This window comes from Mytilus galloprovincialis, chromosome 7 (assembly GCF_965363235.1).
Source record: "Mytilus galloprovincialis chromosome 7, xbMytGall1.hap1.1, whole genome shotgun sequence".
NCBI classification, from domain to species: Eukaryota; Metazoa; Mollusca; class Bivalvia; order Mytilida; family Mytilidae; genus Mytilus; species Mytilus galloprovincialis.
The window spans coordinates 16,835,264-16,853,166 of NC_134844.1; the positions used below are offsets into that span (position 1 = coordinate 16,835,264).

General features: G+C 33.3%; 1 protein-coding gene and 1 long non-coding RNA gene across 2 annotated transcripts; one reads left to right on the plus strand and one right to left on the minus strand.

Annotated features, from left to right (window-relative positions):
• Positions 1–8,950: 8,950 nt before the first annotated feature.
• LOC143082429 (mitotic-spindle organizing protein 1-like) lies at positions 8,951–17,895 on the minus strand. The gene is made up of 3 exons (XM_076258088.1): positions 17,792–17,895; positions 10,389–10,534; positions 8,951–9,124 (listed from the first exon to the last, which is right to left on the minus strand). Exons 1-3 carry the CDS (start codon positions 17,841–17,843, stop codon positions 9,113–9,115), a joined length of 210 nt encoding a protein of 69 aa, XP_076114203.1. The 5' UTR covers positions 17,844–17,895; the 3' UTR covers positions 8,951–9,112.
• On the plus strand, positions 11,580–14,322 carry LOC143082430 (uncharacterized). The gene is made up of 3 exons (XR_012980390.1): positions 11,580–11,809; positions 12,020–13,922; positions 14,188–14,322. It is a non-coding gene; the product is annotated as an uncharacterized LOC143082430 (long non-coding RNA).
• Positions 17,896–17,903: the final 8 nt, after the last annotated feature.

A 17,903-nucleotide genomic window follows, 5' to 3' on the forward strand; every position in this document is an offset into this window, starting at 1 on the left:
GATACATCGATTTAAATTATGTACACAATAAATAATTGCTGTGTAGTTTCCATGTCTACATTTGATTTACGAGTACAATATAGTAAACATAAAAAGAGAAAAGAGAAACGGTAAATATACAGGAATACATAAAGTTTCGTAAATAGTTGCAAAGGACCACATGTTACTTACATGCCATGAGGTTTCATAGCATTCAGTAATTTTTGAAACGCACATATATATGTGCGATAAAGATCTAGTGCATTTGAGCAAATTAAATTTATGTTATCCATCTAACTATTTTATTTTCAACAGATTCCCTAGTTTGACATTTTTAAACCACGCGTGCATATATATTTTAATGTTTTTATTTAAATGCCTTATATATGAAAATGTCACGTGTATTATACGTTCGTTTAATTAAATTGTGGAGCATGTGACTTAATAAGACTACGCATTTAAAGTTTGAAACAAAAAACGATAGATACATCGAGGTCGTTTTGCTTGGGTGATTTACCTGTAAAAAGCTCGGGTCTCATCCATGTTTAAGTATTAGATAAAATACAAAGGTAACAAAGAAACAGGCCGGTAACAACCGTTGCCGGATAGTTTTTCTGCACGAGTAGTCAGGTCAAGGTCCGAGGCGATAGCCGAGGACCTTGACCTGACTACAAGTGCAGAAAAACTATTCGGCTGGTTGTTACCGGCCTGTTTCTTTTGTTACTTTTGTTTTTTATCTGACTTGTACGACGTTTCAAGAAAGTAATAATACATTTTGCAAGACTAAGATTTGAGAAACTTAGATAGCCATAAAGCAGTATATGTAAGTTATAATAGTATAAACACATTTTTTTTTCATTTCCCTACAACCGAGATTTTTTTTCAAGAAAAAAAATCAAGAATCTAACAATTTGATAAAAAAGAACCATTTCAAGTAAAAGATGAATGTTGTACACATTTAAGAACTTTTAAAATACAACTTCATAAAAAAGTAACATATTAAAAAAATATTTTAGTGGTAAATAGGATAACGTTTGATTTTTATGGATGAAACGGAATGCGGGGAGGGAGGGGGCGGGTAATTCATTTTAAAATAAACAGGCTGTGATCTTTATTTTTGATGAAAAAAGGAAAGGCAGGATGTGCCATTCCATCCCCCATTCCCCCTTGAAAAATCGTAGAAATCGCGCGTTTGTTGCAAAATATATGAAGTTAATATTCAGTTGTGGGGGTCCCGGGGGTTGGAACAACCCTTTTTTGGACGATCAATGTATTTGAATTGGGACATAAAATTTGACCCCCCTGTTTTGTCCTGGATTTGGACCTGGATCCGCCACTGATATAAATTCGATAACAATATAAATGTATCAAAAGAATGAATTTCCTATTTTATTAGTGAATGAAATGTTTATGAAAAAATCGATTTTGTCTTAATATTATATATATTCAGGCATATACTTTATTTTTTTTTAAATGCATGCTTGTCTCTAGATCTGCAAGTGTTGATCGGGATTAATCACGTGTTACATTATGATCCAATCGCAGCTTACCGCCCAAAATTGATGACATAAGTTGAATGATTTTCCTCTAGATTTGCTGCTTATTTGGACGTGTATTACATCAACACTTTTTGTTTATAGAATCAATCGTGCATTGGTGAGTTGATGGGGAGTTTATCTTTTGATTAGATTTGATTTTTTTTTTTTACTTATTTCCTGTCTTATTTTTATTGAAATATACACGTCGGTATCATCATTTCATTACTTCCAGCATTGTCCAAAATACTATTCATGTCCATATATCGAAGAAAACATTTATTGACCGAATATTTTGCTTCATACAGGGGGCGGTATGTTCTTTTTTGAGTATATCAACTATTTACTTTTCAACGCCATCACCCAAATGTTTTTGTTTAAATTAGCACTATTTACGGTATTCAGAAAATCAGGAATCATGCAAAACATTTGTCATCTGCTTGACCATAATATTTTTTTTCTCATAAAATTTGGGATCAAAATATCTGTTTGAGGAGAAACCCCCCCCCCCCCCCCCCCCCCTTTTTGAAGTTAAATGTCTAATCCCTTAGTGTACTGATATGAATAGTATTTTACTGGAAATGTTTGAAAAAAAAAATATTGATGCTAACGTAAATATTTTGTTCAATGAAAAGACAGGACATAAAAGTCGGTGAACCAAAACGTTCAAATCTAGTTGAAAGTTAAAGTGCCCATGAACTTACTGATCATGCACGAGTGATTCTATTCATAAAAAGTGTCCGTGTAACAACTAAAAAGAGTCCGTGTATCATTTAAAAAGAGTCCGTGTAACACCCGTTAATGTACTGTTTTTCTATAGCTCTGCGGGGGGCAAAGTCGTACAAAACGAATTAATGGATGTTTGAAATAGTTTAACGGGGGCGTGGCCTATTAGTTTAACGCAACTAACCAGCAACTTGATTTCAATTGATTCACCGCAGAGAAATCTATTTGACTGGCGTTAAAATGAATTGATATGAATTGATATGAATTAAATATAATTTTTAATTTTTGTCAATCTTTATCAATAAACGATCAATTTCATTTAAATAGCGTTAACACGTTTTTGTCCGTTCAAGTTAAATTCGGGTTACTAGTGCTGACGGGGATCCTTTTTTTGTTAACTCAGGCGACCCTTAAGAAAGTCTTGGTGTTGGAGACTATAAACGACCAAGGATTTGTATAGTAAGACAAATACTATACTACAAATCCTTGAAACAACACATAAAAGATATGTGAAATCAAGTAAACCCAGACTGCTTGCACTAATACTTACTCTGTGGTAAGCTGGTACGATGTGCTAATGAATAAGCATTAACAAGTAAAGTTATAGTATACCTTCTCATGGTCCTGCATACATTGGCGGATCCACCCATTTTAAAAAGGGGGGTTCCTAACCCAGGACAAAAGGGGGGGGGGGGGGTTTCCAACTATATGTCCCCATTCAAATGCATTGATCGTCCAAAAAAAAAGGGGGGGTTCCAACCCCCGGAACCCCCCTCTGGATCCGCGCCTGTGCATATAATCTTTTAGGTTGTTGATCAATCAAGCCCATACGCTAGCCTTTAAAAATCAAAATATGTCTGATATATGCGTCTCTTTTTGTTTGATGAAAATAACACTTTATAAAATGTGTGCGTCCGAAATGCTTTTTGGGTCAACCTTCATCAGGGACGTGCGAACCCCAAAATTGGAAAGCCAATCATGTATAAGTATCCAAACGAGACAATAAAAATCAAATTCCTGTAAGGTCAATCTGCATGAAGGATTCGGAAAGTTTGTTTCTCAATCATGAATTTCTCATTTTAACAACAGTGAATTTAGAAAAAGTGTTATAAATCATGTCAGAACCAGACCACTCATTACGGAAAGAGTATACCATCGATAACTAACAGTACACCAGCAGCACTATCCACCCAGCGCAAGTAACTTATAAGTTCCGTTCGTCCAATCAGTTTTCCTCGTCTTAGAGTTGAACTTGCACCGATTTCTGAGAAACCTGTTACATTATTATGTCAACGCTACTTCACTTGTAAAGTAAATATTGTTAATCAGCATTTAAGTATTTATGGCCAGTATATATATATATATATATATATATATATTGTTGGGTTGATGTTTAGACGAGTTGTATATACATTATGTACACAGCCATGTATCACCATCATTGATGGCGATCCGATGGATACATCTGTTGTAGAGTTGTCACTGACTCAGACGTACTTATAAATATAATTATTTTCTGTGACTGTATATTACATTAATTTGTAGGATCCTTTACTATAGATAATTTAGCTGATCTGTAACAATAACATCTTCATGCCTTATATATCATGTACTGTAGTACGCCGCTAGATTAAAACTGACGAGGAAAGGTAACACACGGCCAGCGAAAGCTCTTTTTTTGAGGGCCCAGGTGGTCGTGTGGTCTAGCGGGACGGCTGCAGTGCAGGCGATTTGGTGTCACGATATCACAGTAGCATGGGTTCGAATCCCGGCGAGGGAAGAACAAAAAATTTGCGAAAGCAAATTTACAGATCTAACATTGTTGGGTTGATGTTTAGACGAGTTGTATATATATATATATATATATATATATATCAGTTTTGCTTTTTGATGTTTATTGATTACATCCTAGGTATTTCGTGGTTAGACATTTTGTATCAAATTCACTGGCGTTATCTTTTGAGAGTTGTTTGAATAATTTCAAATCATGTTGACATATGCTCTTCATATATCGCTAGTGCAGTCAGTTGCATGAACAGTGGCGGATCCAGCCATTTAAAAAAGGGGGTTCCCAACCCAGGACAAAAGGGGGGGGTTCCAACTATATGTTCCCATTCCAATCCCCGCCCCCTCCCCCCCCTGGATCCGCCAATGATGAACTACCGTTCTTCAGAAAGATGAGCATTTTTTAAATGGATAAATGAGCTAAATGCCAGTAAATGACAGCTAGTGGATTCTTTAATCAGCATTACAATTTCAAATTTCAATAAAAAAAAATGGCAGTCTCTAGTTTTAAGTATACTTATTGTGTAAACAGAGGAAATTACAAATACAGATTCACCAAATAAAGTTTATCAATGATTAGCCCTGTAGGACATGAGATAGAGAAAATCAAAAATTAAGATAGATTGCTTATTGATCAGAATTACGGGACAGGGGCATTTAAGAGGTTGGTATTCCAATTAAAGCTCTACTTTTAGGCTAAAAAAAGGTATTGTGTGTTGGTTATGGCAGTTCTCTATCATACTGGTATTGTATCAATACTCATCAAATTGACAAAACTAACCTGACATACTTGTATGAACTGCTTTAAAGATATAAACTATTTTTTCACAGTTAATATGTGCATGTGCATACATTGTATGTTCACAGACATGATAATTATTATGAATCAATTATATATTTGAGTAAAAATTTAGAAACAAACCAGGTTGCTACATCCTGTTTTGAGAGGCCTCATGAATGACAATACACTACTGAACTCCTTTTGTATACATATTTTTTGAGTAATTGGAATTTACATATCAAAGTGGTTTTAAGTACTGTAAGGTAAATATTGCTTTACTATATCAGTGGGAAGTAAAATTAAACATTGCATGGTATTAAGCATTGGTTCAGTGTGGTTGATTCAACTATTATAGTCAAAGGAAGATAACTCCAATTTTAAAGATTTCTTTAACAACGAGATCATTGATACAGACATTAAATTATGTTCCTCAACCTTCCACAAGATATGTAATTCTCTTCACAAGTATAACATCATTTTGTAACTTGAATTTCTGAGCATATATATTTTATGGGCAAATTTCTGGAAATGTTCATTTGTATATCAAAAATTATGATAGACCTTGGAAGATTTAAATATCAAGCCAGTACCATAGGGTTTTGATTGCATTTCATGGTTGACTGAAAATTATGGGGAAAAAAATTCTACTTTTTCAATAGAAGACAAATTCAAAAGAGGTGTATATTTCATTTGAAATGCAGTGGATAGTTGTCTCATTTGCAATCATACCACATCTCCATACTTTTATAATTCTTTTGTTCCTATCCCATTTTAAAGCTTTATTTATCAACATTAAATGTTAATGTTATAGTTTGGCAGATACTAAGATATCTTTTTTTTTGTCTAGGGATCAATTTTAAGGTGCACACATCTATCTGGAGTTACCTATAATGATGAAGTTATAATACATTGGCCCTTAAATTTTAATGTTTTTTTTTTAATCATGCTAAATATTCCCTCTTCTGAGGTACACCACAACATAAATCAAAGAGCTGATAGCTCTGAAGTGGAAGAAGGTGAATAAAAGGTAACTTGAATTACCATAAAAGCAGCCCCACTTACCCAGGCTGCTTTGTTCCATTATCGTTAAAATGTTTTTTTTTTCTTCAAACAAGAAAAGGTCATAAGTACATGGATTTCCCATCCGTACAATCATTTTCTATGTTCAGTTGACTATGAAAATTAGGTAAAATCTTTAATTTGGCAGTAATTAAGAAGATCATATCAAGAGAAACACATGTGTACTAAGTTTCAAGTTGATTGGATTTCAACTTCATCAAAAACTACCTCGACCATAAACTTTATAACCAGAAGCAGGACGGACGGACAGACTAGAAAACATATTGCCCATAAATGGAGCATAAAAATAGTAAGACTTGTTACATACCTGCCAACTTTTGAAAGTTCCCATATGGGTTTTTACTGCACAACAATTTTAAAGGTTACAATTTTTAGCGACGTATTTTGCAAGATCTGGATTGTCTAGAAAAAGTGTCATATTTGTATGATGAACTTACATGCCTTTTCCTTAAGTCTGTTTGCATGATTCTAGTTATATATTAAATCGGTAGAAAAAATATACATGAAGCTAGCAGACCAGGGTTTATTTTCCAGATTAAGAATATTAGATGCTTGTTGAAATTTCCAATTTTGAATTATGCACAAAGATGGACCTTTAACAGGTTGGGAACAACACTCCAAATGAGGGTAACCTAACTGGAAAATCATCACAACCCACTGTAAAAAATGAACATAAAATAAAAATTTTCAATAAAATGCTGAAAATAGGCTTTAAAGTATTAAAATGCATTGCAAAAAACAAATATTTCATTAAATAAATTTAAGTAGAATATTCCTATGATATTCCTTTTCATATTGGATACAAATTTTATTGAGTCTACTGCAGACACTTTGTAGTCAAAGTGTTTCAACTGAGGTACTACACAGGCGTCAAAAGGCGTCATTATGGAGTAAAGGGGGTGGCGTCAAAAAGCGTCATTATGGAGGAAAGGGTTAAGTACTGAATGGTCAAAACATCATGTTTTTTTATCAACATAAATTTTGTCATAAATGTAACCAAATGATGTAGAAATTGTGTTTTTTCTTCAAATTTCCATCAAATTGTAATGTTTATAGTTCCATTATTGCCTCGATCTCTATTTGAATAAAATAAAATAATAAGAAGAATCTGTTTCTTGTTTTGTTTTGTTTTGTTTTTGACAAATGATTGTTCACTGCTAGCAAATGAATCATTATATTTATATATCTTATCTGTATATATTTTTGTTCATGTCTTCATCTCCTTATCATTTGTAAATGTATAGACAAATAAGAAAGAAATAAGCTCCTTTTTTTTTTTTTTTTTTTTTTTTTTTTTTTATATTTCAAACTCAAAGAAATAAGCTCCACATGTATATTTGCAACATCGTAAATTAATTGAAAAAATTCTCTTGTAAACAAAATTATGATATAAACTTCAATTTAATCCTTGAAAGGAGGTCTAGATTGCTAAAATAATTTATAAATTTTTAATTTTTTTATTTGTCTAAAATCATTTAAATTCATTTAATCAACATCCTTTTATGATTATTTGATTAAAATATTAATCATTTATAGTCTTTTTACAATTTACATTTTTAAAAGCCAAATAACTGAAAACAGGATAAAACAAAGGGAAGTAACAAAAAAGTATTTCAATTTTCCCAATACACATCGTTTTGATAACACAACGGCAGTTAGCCGGAGGTAAACATCGTTGATTACCAGTATGTTTGACACCCAAGCTGTTAAGTGAAGCCATATAATTATACATCTTCTTTGATGTTCAGGTAAAATTTAACACAGGTGTCAATTACACCCGTACAGTAGTAAGAAATGATCAAATATGGCCGTCTGAAAAATTTCATACACGGGAGTTTTTTCTCCTAAACGGGAGGTTCACATGTATGTTACGAAGGGCATCTAATTCACATGACAAAGGAAAACCATGAATAAAGACAACACTTTATATATCCTTTTTATTTATATAAAAACAAAATCTTCTTGTCTGCAGGATTGCAAATTCGTAACTTCAAGGGCGAACTTGTAAATAGGGCGAGTTGTCCCGATACCAAATTCACGCATGCGTAATACAAATATCTACAGTTAAAACATCCTGTTACAAGTAAACAAATAACGTTCATGTGGATGAGATGAAATCTAATAATTTACATAAATAAAAGGGTCATATTTACGATAGTGATTGTTTTACAATCATAATTTACAAATTAAATGATTCAGATGCCTTATCATGTGTAAAAATCGGTGTCAGGAATCTAAGTTGTTTTGAAATTGTAATACACGAAATGAATGCGGCATACGGAGACTCAATGCCAATGGTCAGCCCCTTAAGTCTTCAGAAGACTTGACGTCTTCTTCCACTAAAAATAAAAGTGATTTTCATCCTCAATTTCATTTGAGGTGCACCTGAGACATAGTCTGTTTTGTTGAGAAATGCCATTGTATCTATCTTGTTCAATTCTAAGTATGTGAGGAAATATGTAATTGAGTAAAATTTCTCCTTCGCTCAGGGAATCGTAATACAATAAGATATTTTTCAAGACTAAGATATATATATAACTATTAATACAAAAAAACCTATCTGGCACCTCACTTTATAAATTACTAAGTAATGACCCCTGAAGTATGCATTATTTGTGTCTTAATGTCAGTTTTAGTCATTTTTTCTCTCCATAGAATTTAACATTTTTCAGCCTACTTTGGCTGCCATCCCTGATTTAGATAATTTTTGTGTCTAGGGATTCAATATAAACCATAGCTTATTTTATTTGCAAAACATTATTAATTGTAGGTTATAGCAATGGTTTTCCTAAAGCCTTTACAATTTGTTTACATGGCATTAAGGCTTTTAAAATTTAAGACCAAACTTTTAACTCTTCATATTTTATGATAAAGTTGAAATTCAATTCCACAATTAGCTAAAATGTGAATATTGGCACATTTGTGGGAGAGATAAAAAAACAAAATGTGGCTGTCAGTGGTCTTCTGTGTCATTGCATCTGTGTTACTGTCTAATTGCATTATATAACCCACACGATGTCCATTCATGTTTCATACAAAGTCAGTATTGAATGACTATTATGTGTTAGGTATAAATTTACATTTATTTACATTAAAGACAATATGGTTATTTACAGTGAAAAAAGTAATAAATGTCTTTCTTGTTTTTTGTCTGATGGTCCATACTTGTAATTTATTCTTCAATATCAATTTTCTTCTAATAATTGAGTTATTTGTGGAGTCACTGTCAACTGGATTTCTGTAAAAAAAAAAGGGAAATGAAGTTACAAATATTCATCAAATCTTTAAAGTTTCAAAATCAAGTAATGACAATGAAACAATTTTATGTTCAGAACATTTCAAGGATTAGCTTGCCCCTGACACCTTTCTTTTTAAATGCAGTTTCAAGGCTCTGTTCTGTTTTGTTTTTTCAAGAAACAGGTGTTTTTTTTTTAATCTATAAACCTATACCAAGGTTGTGTTTGGCGAGGCAAATTAGAGTTATGGCTGGTGAGGGTTCAATACTAACCCCCTGACACATTTTTAAGTTGAAATATTTGTATTTATAACCTGTATTTATAGCACAAAAGCCATATAAATAATCAGAATTCCTTATATCATACATTTGTACATATTATTTCCAAAAACATTGTTTTACTTAATTTTTTTATTTCTGATAATTTGTTAAAAATATGAAGTCTTATCCAATCCTACCTCTCTCCAATAAAAAGTATTTACATAAAGTTTCATAATATTTAGTTGGTGTAAACTGAAGTAAGAGAACGGAAACAAAAATTCAGCCATTTTTACATTTGTAAACAGCTGGCATAACTAGAGAACAGTAAAAGTGATGCCACAAAAATTCAAAAGTTATCTGTGTGTTTTGGTTATAAGCATTGTGCGTAACTTTCATAACATTTGGTTGAGAAAATCTTAAAAACAGAAATTTGAAATTCAGCATATTTTACATTTGTAAAGGGTCATAACTCTAAAACAGTCAAAGCGACTTAATCAAATAATGAGCATTGTGTAGGTTTCATAACACTTGGTTGAGGCAAACTAAAGTTAAAGAATGGAAACCAATTTCGGGATGTACAAATGTACAGACCTACGGACGGATGTACAGACAGACAAGGGTAAAACTTAATGTCCCCTCTGCAAAAAAGTTTGAAATGATAATGTCTTTTTTTTTCATTCTTCAGTGAAAGAAATTTTAAATTTTGACAAAAATTATATATTCAATGTACATTCTAGAAAAAGAAACATTGAGATATGGAAATATGAATTACAAACGTATTATTATTGTTGTCCAGGGTTTCCAGCAGATTTAGCAAGCGATAACTAAGTGACAACTATATAAGTATGATATACATGTAATTTAATGTTCAATATATATCCAGTAACAACTTACTTTGATTTTTTTTTTAAATGATCTTCAATATCTAGTAAAATACTGACATCTCTTTTCTGTTACTGGTAATCCTATATATATATATCATGTACATGTTAAGGCAATAACCTACCCTGATATTGGCTGTTTCCCTCCGTAGTTCCTGTATAACAAGAGCTAAAGCCTGAGGATTGACACCATTTTCACATAGTCTCACACATGTAGCCAACTGTTCCGCATCCAAACCAGTGTTTAACAACTTGGATATCTCTAGAAGAGCTGAAAGTGAAAACATATGTGACATAGGTTATACAAATATTTAATAAAACTAGCAAATTATTGTAAAATGTTAAGCATTTTGACCCTTGTGTATTTTTTTTCATCTTCACACTAATTACAAGATGTTGAAACAGGCCTGAAGAATGAGGAATACTGTTACCTAATTAAGTACTGTGAATATATCTAAAAATCAGGCCAAGAACAAAAATGCATGTAGCCTTAATTTTAACCCTTTCAAGGCGAACAATGTGTTGAGGCATCCCTGTAGCTAGGCTGAACAATGCGTTGAGGCATCTCCGTAGCCAGGCCGAACAATGCTTTCAGGCATTGACAATCATGTGATAAAAATTTTTTTGTCTTTTAACTTATTTCCCCCGTAAAGCTACTTTTAAGCCAATAAATATATATCAGTCAGACACACAAGGGTCGTCAAACAGCTACTAGGTAGCGATGGCTTATCAGACATCATTTAAGACATTTGACATGCAGTAATTGGTTCCTGCAGAGAATCTAACTGTACTATAAGTTTTAATACTTGCCAGATGTATATCAGGTTACTTTTTCCCATATGATATGAAATGACCACAATATAATTGCTTTCACAATCTTTTGTTTTATAATTTTTCCACATAATATATATAAATGTGTGTGTTTGTTGTATTAATTGCTCAGAGACATAGAACTTTTTGATATAAAAGTACTTTTTGATATCTAGTCAAGACTTGTGTTGAATACATTGAAGAAAAAGGAATGTGTTCTCAAAAGATGCTCATCATCATCTGATTGATGGATTTTCTCCATGAAACAGGTAGGACTTTTTATATACTTCTTTAAATATCTTATCATTTCATTTTTAATCAGTTCATCTTTATTATTTTTCAAACAATGCTTTAAATTATCAAATTTGTCGAAGCTCTCATTAAAGCATTTATTATATTTATACATTTTGATTACTTCTTTCAAAAGGGTGACACTATTTTAAGAAATAGCAAAATAATAATTATTCTTTTAAATTTAACATGTAAAAAACAAACACAAAGAGAGTTATCAATTAATTTGATAAAGGTATCATTTTATAAGACTAGTCCTCATAGCCTAGAAAGTACATTATTTGAAACAATACTTTCAAGGGGAAGTAATAAACTTCAGTTACTTTTTTTATTTATTGTAGATTAACTATGCTGTTTAACAATCACCAGTGATGTTACACGCAACACTCTGTCACTCACAAGGAATATGAAATACATGTATTGAGTACATGACAGAAGCATATCGGTAAGCACAACCTATAAATATAAATTATGTTTATTTGATATAATATAAAAAATGGATGAATTGTTTGAAATTAGGGATTACAACTATAAGTCTTATAAGTGCTCTGAAAGGAAAATTTGAGGATGATTTAAAACGCTTCATGAAATAAACAAAAAGAGTTCCTGTATCACGATAGCATTGATTTAATTTGTTTTCCCCCCTTTTTTACAGTTATGGTTTGGGCTGTAGGCGCTTTAAAACAACTTGATGTCCTCACTGATGATGATGGTAATGGCAGATGGATATACCTGGAAAGCTTTCTAAAATTTCTTAGAGAACATCATAGACCTACAGATGTAATCAAAGAAATTAAAAAATGCAACATTACCAAGGAGTTAAAAGGACATACAGGCGGATTGAAAGAAATTAATAGTCAGGTTGCTGTTGCTGCTAAATCTATATTGCGTTATATTTTTCATCATGCTGAGCACCTCTTTATATGCCAAAAATTAGTAGATCAAATTGAGAAAAAGTGTCATGATAATAATACTAGTGTGAATACTTATGATTTAAGCATAAAAGAGATATATAAACTAGTGGTAAAAACAGAATACAGAAATTTAAATATTGAAAAATACATACTTAACACTTTATCATTTCAAGAGTCTGATATAGAGACCTTGTTTGTTGACTATAAGAATGACTTTACTGAAGGTGATTGGAAAAAAATATGCTTATTTGAGCATCATTTTAGTAAAAGTTCATTTTTCAAGGCTGATGGAACTTATGAAAATATTGTTGAACAGAGACGAAATTTCCTCAGCACACTTCAAAATTGTCACGAAATTCAAAGCCTGCTTTTAAAGTCCTCAAAAGATGCAATAATTGAAAGAACAAAAAGGAAACAAATTGATGAGACCAATGAGGCAATCTCTGTAATTGGAAGAAAACGCCACTATCCCGAACTTTTAGAAACTTTGATACCAGAAATTTTCCCAGATAATTCGAAGATTCATAAACTTATTTGTCTTGATTGCACAAGTGTTTGTCAACATTCAAAGGCTTTACACATTTATATCGAAATTGAAGAGGATGTTATTTTTGAAGACTACATTCTTCTTATATCTTCGTACTTGTTAAAAGATCATGGAGAAAAATGTGGTGAAATTGTTTTCCTTCAGCCAGGAACTTTAGACTATTATACAGACAAGTATGACAAGCCAGCCCGGTTTGAATTTAGAGACGATCTACTCTTAAAAAAAGTTAGTAACAGCATCATTTTTGTTTGGAATATCAATAGTCAAGATGAAGTAGACGTTGAAAGTGAGTCTTCTGTTGGAAATTGTCAAACCTGTTACAGTGATTCAATTACAAAGCCATTGAATATGAAAACATTTGACAATAATACAGAATGGAGTTTAAATGTTCCTATATTTGGTCAACTCTTTTTAGAAACATTCATAAATGAAAAAAGTTTCAGAAGATCAGAAAATTTAGACAAATTTGCTTCATCCAAATTGAAAAAAATGTATGGCTGTTTTGACACTCTCCTTAACCTGCTGAATAAAAACTACATTGGACTTCTCCAGGACATTAATTCTCAAGAACTTGCCATGAATTACCGATCTATTAGTACAGTTTTTTCTGTCACATCAACATCTGGAGCAACCTTGAGTTTAAATGAATCCGAACAAAGGTTGAAAGAAAAGGCCAGTAGCGACTTGTGCTATTACAACACATACCTTAAAAAGCATGCAATATCATACGAAACTGTTGCCGGATTGACACAGAAGGAACTTAGTATCAGGGACTGCATTCTTGATGATGGACAATTTGGTAAGATTGAAATACCATAATGACCCAGACCCAGGAGAAAGTCGTTCCATGCAAATTTGCACTTTACCCATAACAGTCAAAGGGATGCCCAAAGATGCTCTTATTGTTGAAAGTTGGCACGATGAGCAGGTTTGCGATGGTACTGATTCGTGCGCATGTAAGGAAGACGAGCAGCTGACCAAAGAAGATTTGGAAGACTTGGTTCTTACTCTGAGTCCAGTTGAAGTCGAAGTAAAGAAGCGATTTCAGCAACTGATGACCTGGGGTTATGCAAATCTTCTTACAGAAGCTTTTGATAGTAAGTGGTATTTATAACATAACATGAACAGATGAAAATTTTCTTCGGTAAATGACCATAAATGAGTGTAATAAGATTCACATCTACATGTGAGATATATATAAAAGTTTTTTAATATGGTCGAATAGTTATGATCGATCTTGAAAGTTAGACAAAATTTTAAAATAAAACAGGACTCAGGGTGGGATATGTAGCTATTCTGGAGCAGCCTTCGTGGACACCTAGTCTAATCTTTGGAATTATTTTTTTTTAATTATTTTTATAGATGGCATTTGGAACACACTTGCAGTTCAAACTGTTGAAAACCCAGACACAACATTGGAGACATCATTTGCTTCCTTAAAGGTGGACGACGAAGATGACACTCTGCCTCTGTATGCAGATGAAATGGCTATGAGCATTGTGTGTTTGACTGATATAGGTTTTCAGGAAGCTTGTATATCACAGTTAAAGAATACCTATTCTGACTGAATTTGATACCTATACTATAGTACTATAGTATATCTAGTAGGTGCTAGTCTTTAAAACTTTTCCAAGTGCACTGAGGTTAGTATGTACTCCGAGTAGTGAAACTAGTTTTTTGTCAATTTGTTATGATTAACTTATAACCTCAAGTTATTTTTCGCAAAACAATGTTCATGTGTTATTATTGTGCATTCCAGTGTGTCAGCACACCTGCTACTTTTGGCTTTACATTGATACACTAATATAATCAATAATCTGATCTTTATGTATGGTTTTAATCGTAATATTTTATGTAATGTTTGTCCAAAATTAGGGAAACCTCTGTTTTAACAGTTCTCCATCAAATGTCCAGTGGTTTAGTGCATTCCTTCTAAAAATAGCTAGTTTTTAATGTAAATGATGAACGTGTAGTAGAGATTTTTCGAAATATGGTTCTGTTTGATCAAACAGATTGCAAAGGATGGGGAGCAAATTTCTTTGTATTTGATAAAATTTGACTTCAAATCATACCAATTTTATTTGATGATATTTTTTTAACAACAAATGGCTCAATATGATTAATCATGCATTTGTCATGCATGGGATTGCAAATATAAATTTATGCTGGAACTAATTAACTTAGATCTTTTTTTGTCCCATAGCCATTTCTGGGATACAGTTTTTAGACTGTCTGTCATATATATGTGAATTCCATCACCATGTGACAAAAATTTATGCATTGTTATTTCCAACACATCATGCACATGTTGAGCATTTAACAGTTAAAAATGTTTCATTTTATACTGCACCAAATATTTGGAAAATTAAAATCTAATAAGATGGTCCCCCTCCCTCAGTCGTACAGGAATCAAGATTATGCACTTATGGAACATACATTTGTAACTTATTACTTGATATAACCCTAGAGAATGAAGATTATGAAAGTGCTGGAAACACTTAATAGAGCAATACCGGCGGATCTAGCCATTTTAAAAAGGGGGGGGGGTTCCCAACCCAGGACAAAGGGGGGTTCCAACTACATGTATATGTCCCCCAGAACCCCCCCCCCCCCCCTCCTGGATCTGCCACTGCGCAGGAATACAAGTGCCTTCTTTCTGGTAAATGAAATCACTAAGGCGTGCAAAATTTATGTTTTTTTCTGGTGAGGGACATGATTTTGGAACTGACATATTGGAAGAGTCAATTTTTTTTTTTTTGTCCAATCTGATCAGAATCTGAACAACTAAAACAATTACAAGATTTCGTTTGTGTAACATTGCAGAAATGACAATAAAGTTAGGCTCTTTATATTACCGGTGGAAACACATAGGATATATTCAACTGTATCTTTGTTTAAGAATTAAAAAGAATAAGTCTGAATCTGAATCTGAATTAATACGTTGCAGGGCCAGGATATGGCATCAATGGCAACGGGAGAGAGGCGCTGGAAAATTAGTCCAACGTTGTGAGAGCAACCGAAGTTTTAAAGCTCTCAATTGTCTTAGCACACACGAGATTGTCTGGTAGTCTATTCCAATCAGGTATTGTTCTTACAAAGAATGACTGTTTGTATTGTTCTGATTTGCTAGGTGGAATTTTGAAGCAACGGCTGTTGTTTTGAGCAAATTTGTCTACAATGTTTATTGTTTTAAAGTCACTAAATTGTTTTGGTTTAACTTGTCGTTTTGGTCTCTCTTTGACTAATACTAAGTCTTGTGGTATAGCTGGTACCAACTCCCCGGCCACCTTGTAGAGAAAAGTAAGTCTACTGTGACGACGTCCGTTTTCCAGTGTTGGAAGTTTTAATTCAATCATTAGTCTCCTTATGCTACCTTCCTCTCTGCTTGTGTAATCCCCACTGATGAAACGCACTGCTTGTCTCTGTACTCGTTCAAGTGCATTAATGTCCTTCATTAAGTAAGGGTCCCAGACTATGGACGCATATTCTAGAAGTGAACGGATAAGTCCTATATACGCCTGTTTCCTGCAATCCTTTGGACAGTGGCGGAGGTTTCGTCGCAAGAAGTCTAGAGTTGAGTTGGCTTTCTTCACGGTTTTGGTGATGTGGGCCCCCCACCTCAGATCATCTGAGATAATTACACCTAAATACGGATTTTGTTGTACCTGTTGCAGTATGTGATTGTCCAGTTTATAAAAATGAGATGATTTGTTGTTGACACTCATCACGTAACATTTTTTGGCATTAAATCTCATACCCCATTTTGTAGCCCATTCTTCCAACGATACAAGGTCGTTTTGTAGTAGTTGGTGGTCTTGTTGTGTTTGGACTTTCCTATACAGTAGGCAATCATCTGCGAATAATCTGACTTGAGATTTAACAGTTTCGGGTAAGTCATTAATATGACATAGGAACAGCAGCGGTCCTAATACCGTGCCTTGAGGTACTCCTGATGCTACCCCTACAGAGTCAGAATTTTCGCCATCCACCAAGACTCTCATGGATCGTTTTGTCAGGAACATGTTGAGCCAATCTAGTATTGGACCATCAATACCATAACTTTCGAGTTTGGCTAACAGCCTTTGATGCGGGACCGTATCGAAGGCTTTAGAGAAATCTAGTATATCTGTCTGCAGGCCTTTGTCATGAAGTTGGAATAGGTCGTTCATCGTTGTTAGAAGCTGCATTTCACAGGAGAAACCTGAACGGAAGCCATGCTGGAGTGATGTAAGTATGTTGTTCCTTTCAAGGTGTGTCAGGATGTGTCTACATATAATATGCTCAAGCAGCTTGCAGGTAACGCAGGTAAGAGAAACCGGTCTGTAGTTCTCTGGTGTGTTTATATTTCCTTTTTTAAATACAGGAGTGATATTTGCATTTAACAAGTTAGTAGGTAGAGTGCCAGAGTTTATGGATTGCTGGAAGATGTGTCGCAGCCCAGGTGCTAGTTGTTTAGAGCAGTTTTTAAGGACAATGTTTGGTAGATTGTCTGGCCCAATGGCTGTAAGTTTTTCAAAAGTTTTTCGACTCCATCTGTTGTTATTTTCAGTGGTGGTATTGATTTTCCAACTTTCTTATCTAACTTTGGTGTTGCATTTAAAGTGTCTTTTGTAAAAACCGATTCAAATTGGTTTAAATTAAATTAAAGTCAAATTAAAAATATAACCATACTCATCAAACTATAAATGTCTGCATTGATTTGAACCTAACAATACTCAATTCATTTAAAGGGTGAGATGGTACATTAGAATTGTTTGAGTTGTTCTGAATCTGTGTGCAAATAGTATAATGATATCTGCATTGGTGGAAAGGTCGAACAAAAACAGGGTACGAACTGACCCTATTTCCTCTTATTATAGGATAAAGACACATGCTAAAGCTGTCGTATCTGCATTTATGTTTGAAGAGTTCAAATAAAATACAGTCATATACTTTTAATGTCTTTAAACCTCTAACATGTACGTACTATCCATTGTTTCCCTGGCTGACGAACTTTTCTTTTTCCCTCTTTCCGCCATGTTTGTATTTTCGTCAATATACAACACAAAGATTATTAAAATATTTGATTCGTAAAATTC